Source organism: Oenanthe melanoleuca, chromosome 3 (genome assembly GCF_029582105.1).
Source record: "Oenanthe melanoleuca isolate GR-GAL-2019-014 chromosome 3, OMel1.0, whole genome shotgun sequence".
NCBI lineage: Eukaryota > Metazoa > Chordata > Aves > Passeriformes > Muscicapidae > Oenanthe > Oenanthe melanoleuca.
In genome coordinates, this window is record NC_079336.1 from 48,634,636 (window position 1) to 48,661,189 (window position 26,554).

The 26,554-nt window shown below is 41.1% G+C and overlaps 2 protein-coding genes across 2 annotated transcripts; both read left to right on the forward strand.

Moving 5' to 3' along the window:
- The first annotated feature begins 6,114 nt into the window (after nucleotides 1–6,114).
- FABP7 (fatty acid binding protein 7) lies at nucleotides 6,115–9,764 on the forward strand. Its single transcript, XM_056488538.1, has 4 exons — nucleotides 6,115–6,412; nucleotides 7,036–7,208; nucleotides 7,851–7,952; nucleotides 9,393–9,764. Exons 1-4 carry the CDS (start codon nucleotides 6,340–6,342, stop codon nucleotides 9,441–9,443), a joined length of 399 nt encoding a protein of 132 aa, XP_056344513.1. The 5' UTR covers nucleotides 6,115–6,339; the 3' UTR covers nucleotides 9,444–9,764.
- A 2,175-nt stretch (nucleotides 9,765–11,939) lies between these two features.
- SMPDL3A (sphingomyelin phosphodiesterase acid like 3A) lies at nucleotides 11,940–25,123 on the forward strand. The gene is made up of 8 exons (XM_056488061.1): nucleotides 11,940–12,295; nucleotides 14,456–14,669; nucleotides 15,752–15,896; nucleotides 18,590–18,686; nucleotides 19,936–20,114; nucleotides 21,265–21,445; nucleotides 23,332–23,456; nucleotides 24,624–25,123. The coding sequence occupies exons 1-8, from the start codon at nucleotides 12,205–12,207 to the stop codon at nucleotides 24,933–24,935; spliced, it is 1,344 nt and encodes a 447-aa protein (XP_056344036.1). The 5' UTR covers nucleotides 11,940–12,204; the 3' UTR covers nucleotides 24,936–25,123.
- Nucleotides 25,124–26,554: the final 1,431 nt, after the last annotated feature.

Consider the following 26,554-nt stretch of genomic DNA (forward strand, 5'->3'; position numbering starts at 1 on the left):
CAGGAGCATTCCCGAGGGATGCGCTCCGCTGCCGTCGGGCGGCACGAGATGGCGCCCGAGCCCGCGCCAGCCGCACGGCCGGGCCCTCGCCTTCCTCACCGCCTCGCACTGCCCGTCCCCGCTCCCGGCTCCCCGGGCACGCCGCGGTTCGGGTGTCCTTCGGGGCGATCGCTGCCGTGAGGAGGAGCGGGGCTGCGGCAGCTCCGCGGACAGCACGGCGCTCCCTCCCGCAGAGGCCGCCCTTGGCCTGGCGCGGCCCCACACGGGCCGGGCACCGCGGCCCCCGCGCCCTGCCGAGCAGGGCCAGGCGGGCTCAGCGATCCAGTCCTGTCCCGTTCCTTCCTCCCCTCTTGAGTTGTCGTCTACATCCATCTACTCCTTTCCTGCCTTCAGTGCTCACACCTCAAGCCCAACATCCACCATTAGTGCTTTCAACACTCAATACAAGAAACCAATCTCTTTAATTACCTCCGTATTTGCTAAAATAAAATATTAGGAGGACAACTCATTGCTGTTCCTCTCAGCAAGTACTGGGGAAATTTTACTTTATCAGACAGACTCATGAGAGACCCTTGAGCCAGGCCCAGAGCAGCCCTTGTCTCTAACAGGGAGAGAGGGAAAGCTTCTGCAGAAAACACATAATATGTCATTATGCAAGTAGAAGTGCTGTTGCAATCTAAAAAAAGTGCTGAAATAAGTTTCTTCCAGGCATCTTCTTTCAGACAGCCTTTGAACTCTGCTTTTTTTTTTTTTTTTTTTTTTTTAACGTTGGCTGTTGTGACTTGAAACTTCTAGGTAAATTTATGAAGGATGAAATGAAATGGTGGAATGTAAGGAGTATATTTAAGGGAGGGAAGACAAAGGGCAATGGAGTTAAAGGCAGGATAGTTGCACCACGCTTCCTCTCCACAGCCCTTCTTTTACCAGAACATCTGAGCCAGTCATGGTGCGAGGAATCAGCCTGGTCCTGCACCCTCCACTGGCTCTGGACTCTGGATGTTTTGAGCTTGGGGTACAGGGTTGGTCAGTCACTCAAGAAAGTTTCAAAGGTCTGGAGGAAGATGCTATTAGAAGCCTTGTTTAAATATTACAAGATTAGTTAATGATTTTGACTATAGAGGGTCTGGTTTATGTTTACTGTTGCCACACTGAGGGGGAAATCTTTCATAATGTACACATGAATGTATGAAATTAAAGGAATAGTGGCAGTATCTATAGCTCCCCACTGCAAGTGCCACTTATAGTGCAGTTCACAAAGTGAGTCCCATGATAATCAAGGCAAGTACTATATATCTGCTTTCCTTTCTGTGTATATCCGTATTTTTTTTCCCACAACAGACTGGATTTGGCAAAGTGCAAACCCACACTTAGCAAGTGGGATGTGTTTTTAAGTTTCCTGGTATAGACTTGTCTATTGTAACCATCTCATGTGATTTCTTGCATAATCCAGGATATAGCACTTCTCTGAATTACTTCCTGCATCATGTCCAATAGCTGTGGTTGTTAGCATAGTTTACAATTGGCAGGATTGAAAAGTCTTGTAAGGCGGTTTGAAAGTTGGCCAAAGGCTTAGGTCTCCTCTCCTCAGCTAATATGCACTTAATTTTTAATATAAATTTCTGTGGGTTTAACTTTCAGTGGCTGGAGTTTTGTGTACCAGACTGAAGAGACCACTGTTTCTCTGGGATTGTCTCCCAACATCCAGTATGACCAAAATTTTCCCCAAGCTTGTCTTGGTACTAGTCCTTATTTAAAGCTAATTATGAGCTATCATAACCCTGCAATGCTTCAAGTTAGTCTAAAATTTTGTGTTCCAGGAAGTTTATGTATTTAGACTCATGAAAACTCAGAAATGAGTCAGTGCTTGGTCACAAACCAATATGAAAAGCAGGGATATGGTTTCACTCTTGAATGAATCAAGTTAGGTATGTAATCCAAGCTAGGTCACCCAGCATGAAGTTTCATTTCAAATGCTTGATCTGTGTCAGGCATTTGTTCATCCATGACAGGCCCATAAATTGATAATCTAATTAAATTATTTATCAAGACTGTGGAATTCATATATTTCTCCAGATGCACTAACACTGCTCTTTAGAACTACTGAGGAAATAGCTTGCTCTGGGTGAGAGATTCCTATTTAGAGGACACAAACCCAAAGGAGTGTGGCTCCAGCTGCATCTGGGAGATCATATCTGCCTCCAAAAGGCTGTGACTGTGTCCTCTCAGTCCCTAGCTCAGTGGAACAGAGGAGGACCTTAGGAATATCCAAATGCAGGTAGTTAATGAGATGAGTTTTAACTTTGCATCTGTTTTACAGATTCAGTAGTTGTTTTCTTAAATTCTTGAGTTCTTGAAATTCAGTCAAATAAACTGATTTTGCTTCTTGCCTAAATCTCAGCTGGTACTGAGAGTTATTTCAGTATATTGTAGAAAATTGAATGCTTCGGGATGGACAAACTGAATGAAGGTACATTGAGCCAATCCAAAAATTTCTTAAATTCAGCCCTGCAGATTGCATAGTTGTTTCTTGTTTTGCTGAAAGGATTTACCTTGGGATTGATTAGCTTGAGATATACTGAATTCCAAATAGCCATGCTTATTTATGTGTTTGACAGCCTCCATAGCGTATTCTAGGGCTACAGAAAGAGAACATGTTATTTATGATGTCTGACAAGTTAAACTTGTATCTTTAACACTGTAATATTTATGTTGATGATGATAAAAATCATTCCCTCCTTTGCTATAATACAGAGTCCTTGTACCTTAATGCAGAGGGTCTTTCTTCTCCACTAATATTCTCACTAGTCTGCCCTGAACACCAAATCTACATGTCTCTCAGAATCAGCTGCAACAGGTCCAATGCAAGTCATCTAATCTCCTTAAACACATGTGCTATTTTTCAATTCCTTCTAATAAGAATTATTTTAATTTAGTGTGTTCGTAGTATTCACATGCCTTCTAAATTTCTCTGAGCCATTATTACTCCTGAAATAGTCAGGTTGTTTATTTTCTTTCTTTCTTCCTTACATATGCCCATGCCAAAATTGTAAGGCTGGAAAGCTGATTTCTTGTATTGATTTTTTACAGTAACTAGACAGGTAATGTAAGTGACACCCAGTATCAGGCATTTCTGTTATAGTTTAAGGACTTTTATATAGTTTTTCTATTCTTAAATGTAAAATAATGCAAAGACAAATATTAAAATAACAAAGGCCTAAAGGCACAAAATTAAAGTACCTGCATCTTCAATAAATTGAACAGGGAGCCATTAAGGTGTCTGGCTTTAATGCAAGTGAATTCTTTGAGGAGAATATCTGACTTGAGTTATCTAAATGTAAGTGACACAGTAATATTAAACAAGAGATAACAACCTCCCAAATGCCTTTCAGAAGCAGACAACACCCTGGAGATATTTCATAGCAGTTGCTTACTTTAAATCATTGTCAACCAGCTGTCCTCCCAGCTTAAACCAATCCAAATATATGTCTAATAATTCATAATGAGGTATTAGTGGGTCTTTACTTTCCAGGACTCTCCTAATCTCATGTCACACCAATTTGTAATGTAAGAGAGAGTCTACAAGAATGAAATGCACGATCACAACTTCATTTTCACCAATTAGCAACCAACACCAGAATCAGACCTTAACGTGACTTGTATCTAATGTTAGCCTGTCCTGGCATTATCTTGCATGAGTTTTATAGTGGCAGGAAACCTGCTGAACATGTTCCTAAATTTTGTCTAAGATATGTCGTGCTCTTAGAAAGCATATGGTGTAATCATGTCTTTCATGCTCCTGCCTGCATTACCTTGTACCTCGCCTATCATCTGGTCCAAAGCTCCAGCAAACCCCTTCCTGTGGCATTTATACAGCACAAAACTGGATTCATACAGATGCTTTGTGCCTGGGGCCATTCTTGACCACTTGCTTGTGCAGCTGCATAATTGGGTATCACTTGCATGAGGCATTTATCTCTTGCTGAACCTGGGATTTCTAATGAGCTATACATTGATAGAGTAAATAAACCTAGTTATTTTCTGTGACTCACTAACAGCACTGAGATGGTTTATTTTATTTTCTTTTTAGGAGATCAGCAAACCTCTTAGATGGCTGAAGGACATATGAGAGAATTTTAGTTAAGAACATTCAACTGCCCTGTTTGACATAAGGTTTTTCTGCAGCACTAACAACAAATCACACTTAGCCCTGAAATAACATCATCCCATCTGACATAACAGCTACTAAACTCTGTTCATTTCTTTATTACACTGAGATCAAAGCTGCACAGATTCACAGCAGGGCTTCAAACAAGCTTAAAATTTTCTGAGAATACCCTAGCATGTTGTCCATAAGTACAGGAAACTTCTTTCAGCTGCACATTATTTTCAGTTTCCTTAACTGAAAAGTAGCCTTCCTAGATGTTTCATAATACTAAGCATTTAAAGAAATGCCTAAGTGAGCTAGGACTCTGAATCCTGTTGACTTTCACTGGAATTCAGTTCCTAAAAGGCGTCTGAATGCCTACATTTGCTTTTGTACCAGGGGAGTTAGGCCCTGGTATCAATGCTGTCCTTTGTTGCACATACGGGTACAAGATGCTCTGCAGTTCCTGGACCTTCATTGCCAGAAATATTTGAAAAATGCAATCATCACTACGTTATCTGAAGGTCTAATAACATAGTATCCTCTTAACATAGTATTTCTGGCTACTGTACTACAAAGATGGTGAAAAGACAGAATTGGTGTAGCAAGAGGTGGTGCTCCCTTCCTCCCCATACCCCCCACATTCTTTTTTTTTTCTTTTTCCAGAAGAAGTTTTGTTGTTGTTTTTTTCTTTCAAGTACAGAATGAATGTTTGAGAGCATGTGAAGCAGGGATATAATGGAGAAAAGTAGCAAAAAGCAGGTTTTCTGTCCTGTATTTGAAGGCTGAAGGTTAGAACAGTCTCACCAAATGGCCTTTGGAAGCAAGGATTACTCATTACACAGGGATATCACGCTGCAGAATTTTCATCTTTTAAGCAGACCTTTGCAGGGAATGCAAATGTGTCTACTTACACTGCTCAAGTGGTGCAAAGAGTTTAGTGTAAAAGAGAATGAATCCCTTGCTGTTCAGAATCTCCAGCGATACTATTTGTCACAGGAGTACACAGTCTGTTAAAACTATCTAAGTGCTGACACCACAAAAGAAACTCCAAGCTGAGCTCTTGTGCAGCAACCTAAAATGCCCACCAGGTCAGTGTATTTTACACAGTGATCTCTGTTTCAGCCATAGCAAAGCGTTTATGGCGGTCAAGATGACTTATACTGGTTTTTGATGTTAGCATAACCCTTGCATAAGGGTCCACCAACACAGGGCATAAAATGCTGTAGAAAACATATGTGCATACTACAAGAGCCTGAAATAAATGCAGATGATGGTCAAGAACTAATTTAAAAATATTAGAAAAGTATTCCTAATTATTTGTGTTTTGTATGGCTGAACTAGGTGGCAAATTGTTGAGGTTTTGTTCCTAAATCACGTAAATTCTCTTTCGCTCAGTCCCTGCATTTTGTTGCAAGAGCTAAAAGTGCTCAATTCACTATTATGGAATCCACCCAATCCATAGGTCAGGAAAAGCTGATGTCCCACAGAGACCAGCTGCTTTCTGAAAAGCACACAGCATGAGACAAGATGACCACCTAACGCCTTCAACAAATTTCAAAGAACAACTAGAAAGAACATTCCCTCTCTTGCGGAAAAGAAAAAGAAAGAAAAATAAAAAGAAAAAAAAAAAAAAAAAGAAGAAAAATAAAAAGTTCTAAGCTCTTTTCCTTTTTCTTCATTCTTAATCTCCAAATGATGACAGTTGTGGAGCCAAGATGCTGTTTCGAGCCAGGAACAGCAAATACCAAGTTCAGACAGTATATATACAGATGCCATTGTGGGTAAAAGGATCTGCACTTGGCCAGCGCCAAAACGGCCTTGAAAATCTTCATGGGAAAACTTTTGGAGCTGGGATTGTGCAGTAGCGTTAGGATCCTGTGTTTTCACTCAGTATCCTTTCACGCTGGGTGCCCGGTTCTCGTTTTGCCCGCGCGCTGCTTTAGCAGCGAGGCGGGGCTGCCCCGGGGCGGCTCGGGCTCGGAGCGGAGGGCAGGAGGAGGCAGCCCCTCTCCCTGCCCCCTCCGCGTCCAGCCGAGCCCCCTCCCCGGCGGAGGGAGCGCCCTCCCCCGTCGGGGGCGGACCGCGGCCACCCCCCGCCCCCGGCCCCCCGCCGGGCGCCGGCTTTAAATGCGGGGCGGCACCGCGGCTCCCGCTACCCCCGGCACCGCGCTCGGAACACGCAGCCGGCCGCCATGGTCGAGGCTTTCTGCGCCACCTGGAAGTTGGTAGACAGCCACAACTTCGACGAGTACATGAAGGCGCTGGGTAGGTACGGCCGGGCGGCGGCACCTTAGGAAATCTTGGAATTTTTCACCGTCTGGGGAAAAAAAAAAAAAAAAAATTTTTGAAAAGACTCCCCTCCATTGCCAGAGGTGTAGGTGAGACATTGGCAGATAGCGGTGGTGATGGAGGGGGTGATTTTTGGCGTCTGTGCTTCTATCCATAGAGAGAATTCCGTGCGAGTCACTCACCTGGGAGGTTGGGTGTGTTTGTGTGGGAGAGGCTCCAGGAAATGTCCCCGGGCTAAGGGAAGCGTGTGAAAGACGAGCACGTGGTACCTGCGGATAAGTTTGAAACAACCAAGCGAAAAAGAAATCATTGTGCTGGAGTGATAAGGAATTGAAACTCTGAGCGGCGGAGGCGATCGCGGCCGTGCGTGTGACCGCGGGCGCAGTGCAGTGCCGCCGTGCTCGGCGGCCAGGGAGGGATAGCCATGGATACTCGCGGTACAAGGGCACGAGAGAAGCAGAAAGCAGCGTTTCACAGGGATAGCTTACAGCTGTAGAGCGGGGTGAGAGATCTCTGTACTTCGGTATGTGGAGAAAAAAAAACAAAACGTAAAAACTCACGAAGTTTGATGTATTTCTCTTTTTCCTTGAATGGTCTAGGAGTGGGGTTTGCAACACGGCAAGTGGGGAATGTGACTAAACCCACTGTGATTATCAGCAGCGAGGGGGACAAAGTAGTGATCAGAACCCAAAGCACTTTCAAAAACACAGAAATCAGCTTTAAACTCGGCGAGGAATTTGATGAAACTACCCCCGATGATAGAAACTGCAAAGTAAGTGAACTCCGGGGCTGCAATCGCCTCTCCCTTTTGCTTCCCTCCCTCCCCCGCCCGGCAGGCTCTGTCATTGCTAGGGTCAAAAGAAAAAAATGTAACTTCTGCTGCTACTAGTTGTAGCACCGCAAAAGACAGGAGGGGAGAGGAGAAAAAAAAAAAAAAAAAAAAGGCAAGGCAAGATTGAGTCCCTGCCTTTTCTGAATATATCATGTTGCCAGTTCTCTGTCTGTCTTCCAGTGTCAATTGATTGTGTTAGTTGCCTGCTTTTCTCACAAGCTAAATATCACTAGGCAATAACTTTTCCCAGTCAAAATAGTCAGATGCCTCTTTCCTTGCACCTTTGGGGGCTTAACATCAAGTATTATTTCAAGGCACATCTGAAGCAGGTTCTTGTGAGACTGGAGCTCAAAGGAAACAACTTTTTCATCCTTTGATACAAACAAGAGTTGTGTGGATTTCATGCTTAAAACTAGGATAATTCATAGCCTTGGCTTTAAAATGGCTGGGACTACTTTATCATTCTAGATCCACATCCATCTATTGAAGAGAATTCAATAGAACAGTGCATGCTGAATGTGTGACCAGAATCCCAAGTACCCTAAATTAAGGCATGTCTTTGTGTTTCTTGGTATCTCACAGTCAGTTGTGACCCTGGATGGAGAGAAGCTAGTGCATGTACAGAAATGGGATGGCAAAGAGACAAACTTTGTGAGAGAAATAAAGGATGGCAAAATGGTAATGGTAAGTATAGCGCACTGAGTATTCACACGCACTGCAAAAACTCCCAACTTGCCCTTATCTCAAGCTTTGTGAACAGTGTGATTTAGACACAAACCCTTAAAACCCTTCTAATTGGTGGGGAAAGCTAGCAGGGATTTTTAAAATATTTTAGTTTGGTGTATCTTGTTTTACTGACAATTAAAAAAATTGCTAGTGCCTTTAGGCAGGCCAGCCTGTGGATTTCCAGAGTATATATGCTCTCTTTTTAGACTTTTGTGTAAATGCCCAAGAAAAAAGCCCTGGTGAGCTTGTAATGATACAAAGTTCTTGATTATATAGGAAATTATCTGTTGCGAGCTGCAATTTAGACTTCTTTAAAAACTTGGTTTATTTATGCACATATTAAAAAAAGAGTATTTACTTGCACAGAACAAGTAGTTTCCTGTGAAAATAAAATTACAATATTGCAGCAGCTAGTAGCATTTTCATATTTAATAATAAAGGGTTTAGTCCTTCTATCTTGTTAAAAACTATGATAAACAGCGACTGTGTGGAGAAAAGTCTGAGTTTGAATTCACCTGCTTTTCCCGGCTTTTTAGAAACAAGACTATGGGGTGAATAAATGTTGTAAGTTACTATTGCTAATATCCAGGAAAACACTTTTCATGGCACAGAGATATAGTTTTCAAAAATAAAATGTCTTCTGCTATACTAATCCACTGGACTTGATTGTTGAAGACCAGTTATTTTGTTTCCCAATTACTTCAGAGAGTACCTGTGTGGATTAAGACTTGCAAATACATACAGACTTTAAAACATACTGAAACCCAACGTGGCAAGTGTTTCAAAGGAAAAAACATGCTTTGATTTTTGAGGCAGCTATACACAAATCACAGAAATACAGAAAATACTGTCCTTTGGAATTTGAATACCATGAGTTGCCCTGTTCTAATTTAAGAAATACCTCCAGAATACACACTGTAGTTGGTGTCCGGCACAAGAGTATTTGATAGTTTTAGCTACACAGGGTACAGAATACATTTAAGACAAGGTTCTCCTAGAGTCTACATTTATACCTAGTAGTATAGAGGCCCTGGAATTTTAGATTGCACATCTTAGTGGGATAAGCTTTGGGAAAATAAGTGTTAAGTCTGTATTTATTTTTTTAATATAGCATTATTTTAAACAGTAAGTTAAATTTTTAACAGCTGCCTTGTAAATGTGCATTATGTGTTTCTTGGGTGTGAAAGCAGCAAGGAGAAAGTATCATTTCTTATGGGAACCATAGCTAAGACTTGGCTTCTTGTTCATTTAAAATATCAGTATCCTAGATCTATTTGTTTTCCTATAAATTACATAATGTAAGCTAACCTTGATCTGACATGGACTTCATAAATGTGTTAAACCATTACAAAAAATGGTTCAGCCTCTAACATGTCTGTCTTTTCCTTGGACTTGCAGACTCTCACCTTTGGTGATGTGGTTGCTGTTCGCCACTATGAGAAAGCATAGAGTATACCTGACTTCTGTCCAGATGTTACTTCTGCTGGATGGATTAATGTCCTGTCCATGATTGATCGTAGCTAAAGTGCACATTTCTGGCATGAAAGGTTAATAAAGATTGTTGGGTTTTTTTTTTGGGGGGTGGGTTTTTTTTATGAAAAAAGCTGTGCCATCAAATTGGCATGCTTGTGCTGTATAATGAAACAGGTTAAACTTGGCATTAAATTCCTGAAACACTCGCCTTTTTATTATTTTTTTTACAGTAAATGAGAAATATTTGAAATGTTTTGGAATGCAGATAAAACAAATTAAAACATTTTTTAAACCTGTGCTCCTTTTGTATTTAATCAGCTAATATTCTGGTGTCCGGAGGGAGGTGTTCAAAGTTCCCCTTTCTGAGTTAAAGGCCAGAAAAGCATGTGATACACAAGGATGCAGCAGTCTTTCCATGCAGTGTAGAGTACTTGGGGAAATGAAAAATTAACTGTGTTGGCTTTTTGCTGGAGAAATCTAAAGTTTACTGTATTTGTGTAGACAGAGAAGTGAGATGTTCACAAGTTTCAGCTCTTCTCTTTACTGGAAACTTATTACTAAGTGCAGATGATGGTCCAGAGTTTGTAGAGTATTGGTTTTAATAGTTAGAGTTTTTAATTTGTTTTGATAGGTTTGGGGCTTGTTTATTTTTTTATTAATATGCAAATATTGAAAACTTTCACAGGGTGGGAAGAAACTCCCCTACATTAGTCTCCATAGGAATGGGAGGAAAACAGTTCAACAGGAACCTACTGCACTTCCCTCTCTTTTCCCTCTTAGTTTAGCTAGTATGTACAAGAGATAACAATTTGCACTATGGGCAATTTAAAATAAAATGCTTTTTATAAGAGAAATTAAAACTTTATACCTGAACAATATATCCCTAAAGGGCCAGAGTGGAAAAAACTGTCTTATGCTTAGGAATATTGAAACTGATTTTTGGCAGCACAGAGATGGTTTGGAGCACCCATATTTTATACACACTGACTCAGAGAGCCAGAGGGAGGTGTAGCTACCTACAGCCTTGTAAACAAATGCAAAGCTGAGCTGTGGATTTAGCTGGTCATTGCTCTGTGAGCCAGAGGTACAGGAGGGGCATCTTGGCCAACTTCCCAGGCTTCGTCCTTCAGATCAGCCATGTACATCCCTGGATAGATAGAATAACGTGTAACTCATCTGATAGAAGTTCACACATAACTGGCATTTACCCTACACAAATATAAAATTAAATGTTGTTAGCTTTATTTTTTCACAAAAACCAGCTTGAAAGGAATATTCAAGTGTGGTTTGTCTTGTAGGGAGCACTATACATCTAGAAGACAGAGCCCTTAATTGTAAACCTTTATAAATATGTTGTATTTGGTGAACACTGATAGCTTTTAGATTTTAAAAACTATCTTCTTTTAAATCAGAAATGATCCAGTGGTATGGGCAGCTCTACTCATAATGCTTTGGACTGTTTCACTGGTATAGTGCAAGTTATTTTTAAGCAGCATCTTCTGCCCTTGTTTTTATCAATCCATATAATCTTCAGCTTCAGCAACCAATGCAGCCTTCATTTGCCTTCCTTTTGCTGCTGCCTGTTTGCCTGTGGGTGCATTTGTCACATGACTGTCCTTACCAGCCACCTTTTCTCAGAAAGTTGGGGGCAGCTGCTTTTCCCTCTTCACTGGAGTAAACAGACTTGCCTTATCAATACTGTCATTTATCTGCACAACAAATGATTTGTGGGGTCATAAATTTAAAAACCTTGAGGTTTTTTTCTTACATACTAGGAAAGGAAGGCAGAGGCAAATTGTTAACACTTGGTTTACAAATAAACCCTGAATAGTAAATATTTTGCATTACAGTCACTTTTAAACAAAGACTAGAAGTAGCCCTTTACATAAAAACTACTTTCTCAGATTCTAAATATAAACATTATTAGTGTCAAATTAAATAAGGAAGAGAGAAAAGTGGTGCCTGTGAATTAACTGACACCGCTCAGAGGAGGGGAAAATAGAGGAATATACTGACACATGGGACTACCAGCTGCTGCTGGCACAGCTTTGCAGAGCCCTGACAGGAAGAGCACAGTGACAATGGGACATTTCAAGGCAGCCACAGGATTCATGACATTATTGTAGTGATCCTCTTCTAAAACTGACACCAAGTACTATGGAACTACTCTGACTTCAATAAACAGGGGTTCTGAAAGCCTTGGCCAGTGGAGACCTGAATTTACACTATACCTGATCCTGCCCCTTAAACTGTATTAAAGGTGTACTTGACAGTATTTTTCACCAAGTTGGCTGTTTTTCTTTTTTAAAGCCTTACAAGTAATCGGGATTCATTTCTACAAGTATGCCATGAGAATCCTTCCTTGCAAGAGCTGACTGGGACGGGTGTCGAGCACAGCCTTCCTCCAGGCCGCCTCTCCTCAGCCGGCGCCCCGCGTTCAGCCCTGCCCAGCCCCAAGCGGCCGGGCTCGGCTTCTGCGCGCTCCTCGGCGCTGCCCCGGGGCTGCACCTCCTGAAGGTCACCCGGGGCACGGCCGGCTCAAGGCGAGCCCGAGCACCGTCCGACAGCGGGGTCGCGGCCCGGGGCGCCTCTGGCCCCGAGCGGTGCGGGCGGGGCGCGCTGCTTTCCGGGGCCCCGCCGAGGCCCGGGGCTCGCACAAGCCGTCCGGGGCTCGCCTCTCTCCGGGCCGCCGGGGCGGTGACACGAGCTGAGCCGTCGGCGGGCCGGGCGCTCCGACATGGAGCTGCGGCTGGCGCTGGGGCTGGCGCTGCTCTGCTCCGCGCTGGAGGCGGCGCCGGCCGGCCCGCGGAGGCCCCGCTCCGCCGTGGGTGAGTCGGCCGGGGGTCAGCGGCTGAGGGGCCCGGCGGGGCGGCCGTGGAGGGCGGGGGAGGCGGGTGAGCGGCCCGGCGAGGGAGGCCCGGCGGCGGGGAGAGGTGGCGGGCTGCACGGTCCCCGCTCGCCGCTCCTCTCCCTGCCCCGGCACCGCTCCCCGCACATATCCTGCTGCCGTAGCATTCCGTATCCCGACCGGCTTCGGCCACACGTGACTGCTAGATCAGTCAACAAGGCTCTTGTGAGGTACGGGGGGTTACACAGGGTTTATATTTAGTTGTCCGGGAAGGCCGGCGGGTGAGGTGAGGTGAGCCCTGCCCTGCCTCTGGCGCGGGTCCCGAGGCACGCACTGCAAACACCGCGTTTGGGGCTGGGCTGGGCTGGGCTGTGCTCAGCTGTGCTGTCCTGTGCTGAGCTGGGCTGAGCTGAGCTGGGCTGAGCTGAGCTGAGCTGAGCTGAGCTGAGCTGAGCTGAGCTGTGCTGGGCTGTGCTGTGTTGGGCTGTGCTGAGCTGAGTTGTTCTGTGCTGTGCTGGGCTGTTCTGTGCTGTGCTGGGCTGTGCTGAGCTGAGCTGGGCTGGGCTGAGCTGTGCTGTGCTGAGCTGTGCTGTGCTGAGCTGTGCTCTGCTGTGCTGTGCTGGGCTGTGTTGAGCTGTGCTGTGCTGAGCTGTGCTCTGCTGTGCTGTGCTGGGCTGTGTTGAGCTGTGCTGTGCTGTGCTGTGCTGGGCTGTTCTGTGCTGTGCTGGGCTGTGCTGAGCTGAGCTGGGCTGGGCTGAGCTGTGCTGTGCTGAGCTGTGCTCTGATGTGCTGTGCTGGGCTGTGTTGAGCTGTGCTGGGCTGGGCTGAGCTGGGCTGTGTTGAGCTGTGCTGTGCTGGGCTGTGTTGAGCTGTGCTCTGTTGTGCTGTGCTGGGCTGTGTTGAGCTGTGCTGGGCTGGGCTGAGCTGGGCTGTGTTGAGCTGTGCTGTGCTGGGCTGTGTTGAGCTGTGCTCTGTTGTGCTGTGCTGGGCTGTGTTGAGCTGTGCTGTGCTGGGCTGAGCTGGCAGCAAACACACGCGCTCTGCCCGGCCTCATCCCCGCTCGGGGCGTGCGTGCAGGTGAGCGCTCCGAAATGGTTTCCCACAGAATTCGCGTTCCGTGTTACTCACACTTGCCCCGGAACAAGCACGCAGCAGTGTCCCAGTGTCTTGTCTCCTGATGGGTAGGCGTCACAGTTTTACAGATTTTGAAGATCGTCTCTGGTCTTTGATTCCTGAAACAAAACTCCATAGGGTACATGTTGTGTGGTGCCTGCTTAGCCATAGAGTGAGAATGTGACCTTGTGAAAAATCAATTTATATCTGTCCCTGTTTCACAACCACTGCCCCAGATAGATGTGTGCCTTTACTAAGTGCTTGAAACTGACAGAAAGAAATTACTCTTATTTTACATGAAAATTCAAGGCTGATAGTCAAACACAGATTTCATTCATCTTATTCAGCATATTCCTATACTTCTCAGCTCCTTTATCCATGCAGTGCTATGTAACAGTGGCTGAGAGCATGTCAGCCTGGAAAGTAGTGAATAGGTAAGGCTGACACACTACTCTATGGCGAGAAGCCCAGTCTCTGCACTCATGCTGTTTCTTGCTTTTCTTTCTAGACATCTTTCTTGTCACCTTTTTGTAGCTTCCAGCCAGGGAAGGTCTGGAAAAATAATTAAAATACAGTTCAATTTTTTTTTTTTCAAGGGGAGTGGAGAAGTTCTTCTCCTGCCTCCTCTACTATCCAGTTTCCAGATTGCTGTTAATGAAAAGGAGCTCATTTTTCAGTTCCTTCCAATCTCCATTTCGTTTTTGGTGAATAGCATAAACCTGCTTCTCTGCTTCTCTTTTCATTTTTTCTAAGCAGTCTACATGAAGGACTTTCAGGAAGAACCTGCCCACACTTATCAGACAGGCTAATCAACAATTTGCTAACTTTAAATACGAATAGCAGTAGATAAACTGGACTAAACTTGGCATTACCCTGGTATATCCAGTTCAAATGCAAATAATGCATTTCCTTTCATCTTTATTTTCTGAACACAGGGCAATTTTGGCATGTAACTTGGCATTACCCTGGTATATCCAGTTCAAATGCAAATAATGCATTTCCTTTCATCTTTGTTTTCTGAAAACAGGGCAGTTCTGGCATGTATCTGACCTACATTTAGATCCGACTTACCACATTACTCCTGATCGCACCAAAGTTTGTTCTTCTTCCAAAGGAGCCAATGCCTCCAACCCAGGCCCTTTTGGAGACTTTTTGTGTGATTCTCCCTATCAACTTATTTTGTCAGCATTTTCATTCATGAAGAATTCAAAAGAGCAGGTTTCATTCATGATTTGGACAGGGTAAGTGTTCAAGTCACTCTGGAGTTAAAGCTGGATAGCCAGACAGTGTGGCAACTCACAAGTTTGTATTTGCACCAACAGATTTGAGTTCAGTAACTCACAAATGCTAACTGTCCCTTTAGTTGTCCAAAAGGCTTCTAAGAGGAGGACTGAGTGAGAATGTAAGGCCTCAAAAACAGACTTAGAGCTCTGTAATAACTGCTGGACTGTTCATTGTGATATTCAGCATATTAGTGTGAGTTAATAGAAATGGTGCAGGGAGGGTGGGAAGTAGAAAAAGCAAAAAGAAAGGTCAGGGTGGTAACTGACTCATTGCAGGCCTCTGTTGAGTAAGAACATTTACCTTTCGTGTTCCATTCTTCAGTAATATAAAATGGGCTTAATAATACTCTCTCAGAGAGATGTTACCTGTGAGGCTTTGTGTGCCTTAGCAGGGGGACTAGACAAAGAAATGTGAAAGGATGCAGCTTCATAGTACTATGCTATCAGGGCATAGTACAGTGCCTTGTTACTTTCTAGGAATTCATAAAAGGTAGCATTGATTTACCCTTCTGCCATAGCAGAACTCTCAATTCTACCATCACACAGTTTTTTAAGGCATGCATCAATGGATAATTTATCAAAGAGATCAGTTTTTTGAGTGTGAGAAAAAGTTTGTTATATCACTTATTTTTGCTGGGAAAGAGTGTTAAGAAATACATGAAGGCAAGTGATGAATTTCTTTCACTTGCCTTATTGTACTTAATTTTCAACAGGATATTGTTAAAAGGGAAAAAAGAAACTGATGTGCAGCTGATGAAAGATATATAACACATATTACACAGTGGCTCAAAATGATGACTTTAATTTCTAAGAAATCTTCATTATGATAAATATGAATCATAGGACAGACATTGTCTAAACAAGTCTACTTGATCGTGTTTTTTTTTTTAATAAGTCTTTGCAGAGAGCCTTTGATTCTATGATTTTTAATTAAAGTGTATAGTAGTATTACATACTAGAATGTAGATGTGTTTGCAGACTTTTTTGCCTTCATTGTGTTGTTAACAAACCGTTGTTAATCAAGCCTTTTCATTTTTCAGAGATAGCCCTCCTCATGTTCCTGTAAATGAGCTCTCCACAAAGTTGGTCATTAGCATAATTGGTAATCTGAGTTCTACAATTCGTAATTTCTTTCCAGATCTTCAGGTTTTCCCAGCCTTAGGCAATCATGACTACTGGCCACAGGTAAAACAAATTAGAAATTTGTTCATACATCATATTGAAATTTATTGCTAATCATTTCTCATGGCTTCTCATGGTTCTCATGAACCACCACATGTCAATGTAGTTAATACATACCTATTTTTCCTTACTGTCTATGTAATGCACATGTATATAGTAACTTAGTTTACCAGAAGTGACATCATTAATGGACCTGTGAGCCTGTGGTAAGTTTCAAAGCTTACTGAAAGGCCTTCTGGAAATTTGTTGTCTGGCATCACTAGATTTTTTTGTTTTTTAACTAAAGTAGTGGCAGTATTTTTGTGAAGTTACCATAGTTTTGCCACTACTATTAAAAATATGTCTACTTTTTTTCCTCTCTGAACATTTAGAAACAATCACATTGATGATTCACTAGTTATGTGCAGCTGAGGATTGTGCTTTTTCACTTTGACTGTGCTGAATATTGTTCTTGGCATACTCCAAAGTAAACAGTTGCTTCATTTGTCCTTTAAAGTGTGTTGTGGGTCGATCTGGCAGCACACTGGATCAGAAGCAAAAGCTGTCATTGGATGTGAGGGGATCGGAAGGGATGTGAAGCAGGTCAGCTGAAGTATTTTGTTTGAAATTCCTCGTGGGAATTCAGTAACACCCCTTCACATCCTCAAGGCTTGTATTCCAGCTTTCTGTGGTATTTATTAGCCTGTTGGTGTAGGTTGGTGCAGCAGGTGATTGTGTGATTGCCCATGTCATTACTGGAGTTAGTGGTTTCCATATAGGGGTGTATTAGAGGTGCTGAAAGACAGGGCAAAGGAAACGAGAGACAAAATAACAGCTAGGTGTATATTGGAGGTGTGAGTGCACAAACCAAACTGTGACTTCAGTCTTTTGTGTTCTTACTGTGGTAGTAAAGCTTTGGCTTTTCACATGCACTGACATGGGGACAGGTTGATTCACGAGAAACCACTGGGAAAGTATTTCAATAAATAACACCTCAACTGAAGTGTCACGCAGTTTCATGTGCACTTTGTTTCACTTTAAAAAAATACCTTAGCAGAGAATTATTGTCATTCAGCAATTTCCTTTGATAAAGAAAATAAACCGTATAAAAACTTTGTAAACAACGAATGCAGGTACTTTTTCAACAAATATAAATTTTGTTTGTGAAGTTAAATCTGAAGACAGAAAGAAAAAATGCTCAGGAGGGGCAGATGGGGAGCAAATAGGAAATTGAAAAAGCTGGTGTTTGGAGCAACTGGTGATTGTTGTTAGTTCTCCCTGCACAAATCCACTCAGGAGTGTTTCTGTTATTCTTTGAAATGACATGCTTCACCAGTGTGAAGAACTGACATGCTTTTCAAAAAGACATGGGATCAGACAATCCACTATGGGGTAATTTCAACTTGTTTGATTTTTTAATGTTTGGTTTTTGCTCTTTATGACATTCTTTTTTCATATGGATAGGCTTGGCAAATATCCTGTAGACTGGAAGCAATATGGAGCAAGCCACATACTGTAGACTCTTCCAAAGCAAGTGTAAAAGCTGTGCTCTCACCATGAACCAAAGAATTTTATTGCTCTCTTGTGTTCTGAGCTGTCTGTCTTAACAACTGAACAGTCCTGGGTGGTTTTTCTTGCAGAACATGTTAAAAATACTTCTCAGGTTAATCAAGCATTGGGATACCTTTCAGATCATATATTGTGACCTCGGTCTTTCTGCATAGTCTTATTTGTTTCACACCCTTGCTTAAAACAAATCCCCAGACTGCTTCTAGCAGTTCAGAGAACACTGACTTGCCTGGGCCCAAAGCACCCTCAGTCCATAACATGGCCTCTTATCTGGAATCAGATTTTTGCTCTGTCTGTTAGTGACTGTTAGCTCTGGCTCAAACTGTCCTAACAACTCATGTCTGGGCACTGCAATCAACAAATGTCCCAACAGGCATCTGATTGCTCTGCTCCTAGACAGGGACTTACTGCCTAAACCTCTAATGACATAGGTTTAGTTTCAAAAGGTCAAATTTTATGTTTAAGAAAACATGCACTGGAATTTTTTTCAACTCCTGTTTTTTTCCTTCTAGCACCAAGACTCCAGATATTTTAGGAAAGGCAAGGACAGGCTGATATCTTCCTGTCAGATCAGAACATGGGTCTCATCAGGCTGAGGCTCAGACTTAAGAGTGCTACAGTCCTAATTAGAGCCAGTGGGAGAAAACATAGATGAAACTTTCTCTTGTACATTTTAAAATGCTTTCTTACCAGAATAAAAGGACATAATGAAAACATTTGTGAATTTCACCAGAATGTTCCTGAGGCCCAAAGTGGAGTTTTGGGGAGCTGCTATGAAACCCAAGTTACTTGAAAAAGAAACATATATTAATCCAAAAGACTTTATTTTTAGACTTTGACTTGCCAGTCGATACATTTATTAATTTTGCAGAATGTATGGTTTTCTGCTGTATTCTTAAAGCTTGACATATTTCTGGCATTAGTTTAATAATGCATTAACATGGCCATGTGACCAGTTCTAAGTTTAGGTATTTGTTCCTGATCAGCAGTACTGGATATTCACAAGTCCATTTTTTCCTTTTTTGAATTCCTCCTGGTGATGATTGGATACACTTACACGTTATACAAGAGGTTAGGCAGGATAATTTAGTGGGTTTTTTTTCTGTGTGTCTGATACTATGACTTAGGCAGGTTCTCCTCTCTCACAGGATCAATTTCCTGTAACTACCAGTGAAGTTTACAATGCTGTAGCAGATTTCTGGAGACCTTGGCTAAGCGATGAAGCAATCAATACCTTCAGAAAAGGTAAAGTATAGCAGTAATACATTTTGAAGCTAGGGCTTAGAGAATTCATGTTTCTGTGGATTTGTCCTGTTTGTTTAGTTAAATCTCATAGGATGAGTCAGAACAATGGATTATCTGTAATGCTTCTCCTGGAAGAAGTTACTTATCTTTTTGAATGGCAATGCCTATATTCAGAATACATTTATTATTTTCTGATGCAATATTTATCACTTTTTCTAGTGTTTAATGTTATTGACTTTGTACCAATGTATGTGAAATATACATTTCTTCTTTCAAGACCTCATAACCCTTTTTAGATGAAGGCATATGATGCACACGAGAACTTTACTTTGATGGGAAAAACTGTTAAAATGTTGTTTCTGTTTTAATGGTATATGTATTTCAGAGCATACTGAATAGGTGCATTTTTATTCAGGTTATGATAGCACATAGCTGTGGTGATTATGCTGTTATTATTTGTGTGCGACTTACTAAACTGGCAGAATAATTATATTCTTATTAGAATTTTTCTTTTTAGCAAAGGACTGAAAAGTTGAACCCAATTTCCAATCTACTCAAACACTAGGGATTTGAAAATTTAATTTGTGTTTTTGTGTCCTGAATGAGAGTAAACTCTGGATAAGAGTGGAAGTAGAAACTTGAATAAGGATAATAAAACTCAAAGAGGAAGACCTTATGTTAAATTATATTGTTATGCTTCTGTTGCCATGGCTCCATTGAAGTCCATGAACTATGAAGATATACCTACTGAAGAAGCTCTGCCATGGAGAATTTTGGGAGCAAGGACTGAAAAATATGATCCTTACTTTTCCTCATATCATCAGACTGAAGTTCAATGGCTTTCAAAGTACAAGGCTACTAAACTCAAACAGTTCTTCCAGAAGGAGCCTGTATGTTTGCTGTATTTCAAGAAGTGTGGACCTTTAACAACTACTGTATTTGTCAATTTGGAAGAAAGATTACAGGGCACTTTTTGCATGTCTGTTGGATAATTGCATCTAAATACTGTCAAATAAACACAAAGATAGTACAGGCAAGAATTCATAAATAATTCAGTGTCAACTTCAAGTAAAATGTGGCTGAAGACATTGTTAACATGTCTATTGTGATAAGGTCACTGTGGCTTGAATAAGCATCATTTTTTATTAGAAAGAGAAAGGTTGAGTATTTTGGCAGTGGTATACTTTGATTGTAAAGTTGTGCTTTGAAATCTTTAATTTGTTATATGGTGTTGGTCTTATTTACACAGGTGGCTTCTACACACAGCTGTTTGAATCCAGTAATAGCCATCAACCACTCAGGATAATCAGTCTGAACACAAATTTATATTACAGCCCTGACAAGGTAACTGTGAATATCACTGATCCAGCTAACCAGTTTGCCTGGCTGGAGGAAATACTTGAAACCTCTTCACAAAAGAAGGAAAAGGTAGGGATCAGGAACAGAAGCCATCATTATTTGTTTCAATTTTGAAAAAATAAAAAATAAAAAAAAAAGGAAAGAAGTAGAGATAATGAAAGTATTAACATGCTTCTAGAAGAATAATAAAGCTGCCAAAGATACTACAAAGTTTTATTTTAAATAATTCTTTAATACACACATTTTACTGCAACAATTAATGAAGTAGTTGAATGAAGTTTCTCAAATTATACAGTAAAATGCCTTTTCTTTCCTACCATGTAAAATACTGTAGGAAATCAGTTTCTGACCTTTTTACACGTAGCCTCTAATTTTAAAATATATGCTCTTGGTCTAAGACAAAAACTAACATATTTTATTTGCATTGTAATGTAAAGTATCAAAAAGAGAAATTAGAAAAGTGTTTATCAGCCACAAAACTTAGCTAAGCTGCAGTAATTCCTGTGATTTGAGTCTTATTGTAATTTGTCTTACAGTACACAAGTTTTGAAGTGAAGGTTTAAATTGTTGGCTCCTGATTGAGTGATTGATTGATTGATTGACGTGGAGATTAGATCATCATCTGAGCAACCGTGTTTAATTTAAACATGTTTACATTTTGCTACTGTGTTGCAATTTTGGGATATTATATTACAGTCAAGAGAAAGGAGAGATTTCCTTCCTCAGGAAGCCCTGCAGCATATTAGTTGGTGTGTGCAGTTGTCTCTAAGTGTGCACTAAGTCTCTACCTCAGACAGAGGGGTTTTAACCAGGTATCCATGTTTCTGGTTACTCTCTGACTCTCTGGTGCAGACTCTGTAATGCTCAAACCTAAATTTTTTCTTCTATCCCTTTCAGATACCAAGATACAAGCCTTGCCCTAGTGACTTATTTTTTTCATTTGAAGTAATTGATAACATTTTCCTTAGGCCTAAAATCATGCATAGATTTATTGGAACTTTTTTTTTCTCCCCATTAAGGTACTAAATTGATATTATGAACTTAAGAGATCTTACTGTTGGGATTAAAAAAAAAAAAAAAGTCATGATTTACAGCTTTTAGAATGCCATTTTTAAAGGCAGCATTATTATGAAACTGTGGTAACCACTTCTAGGATAGAGCTAAGATTTTAAGTTTCAAATGAAGGTGCTAATTGTGCTTTCTGTATTTAATTCCTTAGGTGTATATAATAGGTCATGTGCCAGTAGGATACTTGCCATATGCAAGGAACACTACAGCTATCAGGGAATATTACAATGAGAGACTGGTAAAGATTTTTCGCAAATACAGTAGTGTTATTGCGGGCCAGTTTTTTGGACATACACATAGAGATAGTATCATGGTCCTCCTGGATGAAGAAGGTAATGATGCTTGTTGGCTCCTGAACTTTTTCTTCCTGACTGAAAGCAAATTAATACTTTCTTGCATGTTCTTTCTAGTCAGCCTGTGTGAAAAATAATCATTGAAAAAAGGAAATTGGAAAATACTGTTAGTTATCTGCAAGAGTTAAACTCTCACAAACTCAAATTTTATTTCCAAAGAGAACCTTGCAAGAGTGACTGCCTTTTTTTGTTGATGTCAGCAGAGACTCTCCAAGCTTCCTTTTTTTTTTTTTTTTTTTTTAATGAATGCTTATGCCTTGACAAAAATTTCTAGTCTTTCCTCTCTGCTCCCTCAGTGACATGGGCAAATTATACCAGCCAGTTGCTATTGTGTAATGTGTCAAAGGGAATGTTCTCAGGCCAGCTAGACATGCTCTATGTTCTTGTATTTCCTGCATCATTACTGTGCCTCTCTGCTGAGTTCCCTGCTGCTTCAAAGTTAATTAAGATAAGGGTAAGCAGGAGGTAGGGGAAAGAAAGTCTCTGCCTGTTGCATCTCTTAGATCAGCTAATTTCCCTTCAAGAAAATCACCCACGTTGAAAGTTTTGTTTATTGCTTTAAAATCCCTTAGTTCTAAGCATGGGCATGGCCATATGGAGCACTTGTAACATCTCTAACAGAATAACAAGTTTTGTCTTCACCATAGAACAGTAAGAGGTTCATTGCTTTGAGCTATGTAAAATACCTAAATATTAAATGGCTCTTCATCTATGATTTATATAAACTTATATGAGCAGTTCCCAAAGTGCTGGCTAGGTAACACTATTCTAAATTTTTATGTTTTTACATGGTGTTAATCTCTAGCAAATAAAAAGATTCCAGCCCAGTGAAAGAACTGGCTTCTTTATCATTATTTTTTTTAATGATGCTCAATCAGTCTTACACCTATATTTGTTTTACACTGTCCCATTAGTTCTTGAAATCATCATCTCTACTGCAAATTTCACTGGTCTTGGTGTTTGTCATTAAAGTTTGCATGTGCAAGTAACTACTTCCCAATTATGTTAGTAATTTTGCATCTTTTGACAAAATTTAAATAGTAATCAAATACACATTGTGTTTGTCTGTACAGTTTTAGACTGTCTATTATTCAGGACATTTTCCTCGTGACAAAGTTCCAGAAAATTCAAGATAAATTCAATATTGTAGCCAACACCAGTGTACTGAAATAGAGCTCAGCTGTATTTTCTCCAGAAGAATCTACTGATTTCCAAGCTTTCAAAATCCTGCCTATATGTGGAGGCTGATATTATGATTTCACTGCTGTGGCACTCAGAGATGGGAATAGTTAGGCCTTCCTTTTTGTTCCACAGAGAGCTTCTCAATGTACTCATCTCCACATTCTGTCTTAATAAAACTCACGTGCATCCTCATGTTTCAGTTGCTCTAAAGGTTGCTGCTCACACAGTAGGTGCTGGGCTACTCAGGGTCAGGTGATGAAACAGACCCTGGTGTTTCTAATAACATCACAAATACATAAAGCAACATGAAAGATACAGTATGGAAACAGCAACTAAAGTTTTTTATATTTCTTTAGTAGAAATATACAAAATACAGAAACTTTACATATAGGAAGACCATTTTGCAATTTTGCACAGGCAGTAGAATTGGTTGGAAAGCCTCTAGTATGGACAGGCTTAAGTGGTACATGCTGGAGTGGGTACTGTGGTGTTTCACACAGGGTTTGGTCTATCCATTGGAAGTATGGCAGTTCACAGTGATGCAGCTAAATCAGGTGAAAAAAAATTCTAATCTCTTTAAGCCTGTCACTCTTGCTTTTGCTGTGTTGGTATTCTACAAAAACATGTGTTGAAAAAGCAATGATTGAAAGGAAACTGTCTCCTCAACTTGCCTTTTTCTGCAGAAAAGCCAGTCAATTCCTTGTTTGTGGCACCTGCTGTAACGCCAGTGAAGAGTGTAGTGCAAATGGAGTCCAATAACCCTGGTGTCAGATTGTATCAATATGATCTTTTTGACTATAGCTTGCTGGTAAGTAAAGATTGAAAAGCATTGTTTAAGACTTCATAGTGTCAGTAAAAATTACAGCAAGATGGCAGCCTCTGTAGTATTATGGCTGCTGGTGATGGGACTTTGATGTCTACTCTTAGTTTTTCTTCCTCGGGAAAGGAAATTGAAACAGAACTTGGTTGTCTTTCTGTACCTGCAAAACTACCCAGTACTTTCTGCTCTGTATCAAATGTTCTTATGATGTGGGATAAAATAATTTTTCTGGGCAAAATCCTAAAACTATTTGCAGGGTGCTCTGCAAGGGTGCAAGAGGTTCACCTAAATACTGGGCATGCTTACATGCCAGTATTGTTTGCTGGAGACAGCCTGAGTTTTGGGATGCAGCCCAATTAAATGTTTCTAAAGGGTGTAAAAGGGCTGATGAAGAAACGACTTTTAACCATATAATGTTTTTTGTAATCATGCACTTTTCTATATATAGCTTTTATAGAAAATGTTAGATAAATTTTGAAGGAAAATAAAAAGCAGAAGGTTTCTACTTTGTAGTTTCATGTGATTTTTGGAGATAAAGTGAATCCTGTGTAATTATTTTGGCTGTGAATGGTTTAGACTTTCTCTCTGTAATTCAGGATAAAATCTTGACCCTGCCAAGTTCAGTGACAATGCACCCTGCAGCTTGATTGGGACTGGGGTTTCTCTCTGGAGACCTGTGCTAATTCAGGCTGCCCCTTTCTTGTGCAGATTTCACTCCTGCATCGACATCCCTCCTTTTCCTTAACTTCTTCCTGGGCCATTCTTTTCCTGTCCATTCTGCCCCTCAGTAGTGCCCACAAAGAGGAAACGTCTGGATCCCACCCTTTTGCCCCACTCTAAGGCAGACAGGAGTGCTGTGGAGTTTGGACAGGAAAGACCTCTAACTGCCACTGCTGCCTTTGTGGCTCCTTTTTCTCCTCCGGCCCATCCCCCCACCATTACCGCTCTGCAAGTACCAGCTTTGGGTGTAAGCCCAGCTCTTGGGGTGGGACGTGACCTTCTATTCACATGTGAATAATGAGGAGTGACAGCTTCCTAATCAATATATCACTCCAGAGACTTAATGAAGCAGAGGGAAGAAAGCAATACAGCAGTGCTTATTTTTTCTTTCTTGCTTTTTCTCTTTTTTTTTTTTTTTTTTTTTTTTAACTGTAGGATCTTTGGCAGTTTTACTTGGACCTCAGAGACGCCAACCAGAAAAATGAATCGAACTGGAAATTAGAATACATCCTGACTAAAACTTATGGCATTGAAGACTTGAAGCCAGAAAGCCTATATGAAATGGCCAGGCAATTGTCTATGCCAAACAGCACACTGTTTGAGCAGTATTACAGTAACTATATTGTGAGTTATGACAAAACTATTCTCTGTGAAGAGGGGTGCAAGACCTGCCAAATATGCGCAATCCAATATTTAGATTACTCCTCATACACAGATTGCATCAATCAGGAGGCAATGTGGAGATGAAAGCTCTGTGCAGTTAATGCAGATAGTGACTTTAGCCTGTGATTTAAAGAACCTGCAAGCACTGACATGCTGACAGAAAGCCTGCAGGACTTCTCTACATTTCAGGGGAGCAGTAAAACTCCTTAGATCTTTCTTCTTGCAAATCTGTTTTCCTTTATCATCTAAATAAAAGTTTATTTGCTATGTAACAGTGGCCAAATACTTTGCTGTTGTCTCAAGTGTCCTGTACCCTCTGTGACAGGCATCCCAGTGTGTGGGAATAGAAGTTACTCACCCAGGTCTTTGTAAATCCAAGTCTTACTTCTCAGGGTGTGTAAACATAGGCAATGCCATTTCAGGCATGGGATTTTTATGGGGGCAGGTTTCAACCATTGTCTGTTAAAATTTGCAAACAGAAGTCGGCAAAACCTGCATTTGCTGAGACTTGAGTGCAGTTATGTTGTTGATGCATGCCAGTATTATATATCTCTCTGTGCCAAGTTTTCCTTGTTAATCCCTCAAACCCACTTCTTAGGGGCTTACTCTAATGATGGCATAAAAGTGATTTAGTGGAACACAAACCTCGATCCTGTAAATGCTTAATCTAATTTTTCAGAATATGTTTGCCCTGCACAGAGTGCTTTTTTGTTACAATAGAACTATGTACATTGATACAGCTGTCAAGGAGTGTCCTCATATGCGATTTTGCAGCAGACCACATACCAGGTTTAAATTGATCAACATCAGTAATTTGACTTAGCATATTCTACATTCTCTGTGTGGCACAGGTAAACATTTACTTGTCATGTTGTTTCTTAGGTTTCCTGTTTTTCAGAGAGCAGTCTAGTACTTAATATGAAGATTATCACGTTCAAATTTACAATTGCAGAGATTGCTTCTGCCTCTTCTTATGGCTAAATATATGCACAAGATGATGCTATTAAAATGGCCTTTTATTTGGTGTGTGTATAACCAAGAAGGACCTTTACCTATTTTTCTGCCACACAAAGAGCTATACTTTTGGAAATTTGATCAATAAAATACAACACAGACCCTGCTCTATATTATCCTTGAATAAGGGGAGCTGCAGAAGTGGCTATGAAACAAATCCAATTGATGGGTTTTTTTATAATGAGATTAAAGCCTTTACTGCAGCTGTTGCGGAACTTCCTGGGTTTGTCTGTACTCAAGCTTGAAATATTCAGCAGAAAATTTTCAGATAAATTTTTGGAGTCTATAGCATGGGCAACTGTAGATGCATATACCTCTGATTTCTCATGCATCAATCACCCGCAGAGGAAATGGTTGGTTTGTTGAATTTGCATTCAGAAACAAATCCTCCAGTGCACAGCAGGCAGTCCTGTATTTTAAATTCGGTGCTATGGTGAGCATTTAAACCCTTTAGAGCTATCTGCTCTGCCTGGCCTCAAACAGATCTGAATATGTAAATAACCTAAATTAACGTGGGCACTGTACAGACTCTGAGTGTACAGACTGTGAGGAAGTGCCATAAATTTTCTGTTCTGAAATCTCATGATTCCCTGCGTGTTTTATGTGTCCCTTGGTTGTGATTCTCATAGGCGTGTTTACTAAAAAGGTGCCTGTTACCAGTACCCATTTTCCAAGGGAAGCAAGCAGAG

Bases quoted from the DNA above. Each gene is read 5' to 3' on its own strand.
- FABP7 (XM_056488538.1), top strand. From the start codon at position 6,340: ATGGTCGAGGCTTTCTGCGCCACCTGGAAGTTGGTAGACAGCCACAAC. The intron at 7,209-7,850 runs GTAAGTGAACTC...GGTATCTCACAG, and splicing joins CCGATGATAGAAACTGCAAA to TCAGTTGTGACCCTGGATGG. The intron at 7,953-9,392 runs GTAAGTATAGCG...TTGGACTTGCAG, and splicing joins AGGATGGCAAAATGGTAATG to ACTCTCACCTTTGGTGATGT.
- SMPDL3A (XM_056488061.1), top strand. From the start codon at position 12,205: ATGGAGCTGCGGCTGGCGCTGGGGCTGGCGCTGCTCTGCTCCGCGCTG. The intron at 18,687-19,935 runs GTAAAGTATAGC...TTATTTACACAG, and splicing joins AATCAATACCTTCAGAAAAG to GTGGCTTCTACACACAGCTG. The intron at 23,457-24,623 runs GTAAGTAAAGAT...TTTTAACTGTAG, and splicing joins TTTTTGACTATAGCTTGCTG to GATCTTTGGCAGTTTTACTT.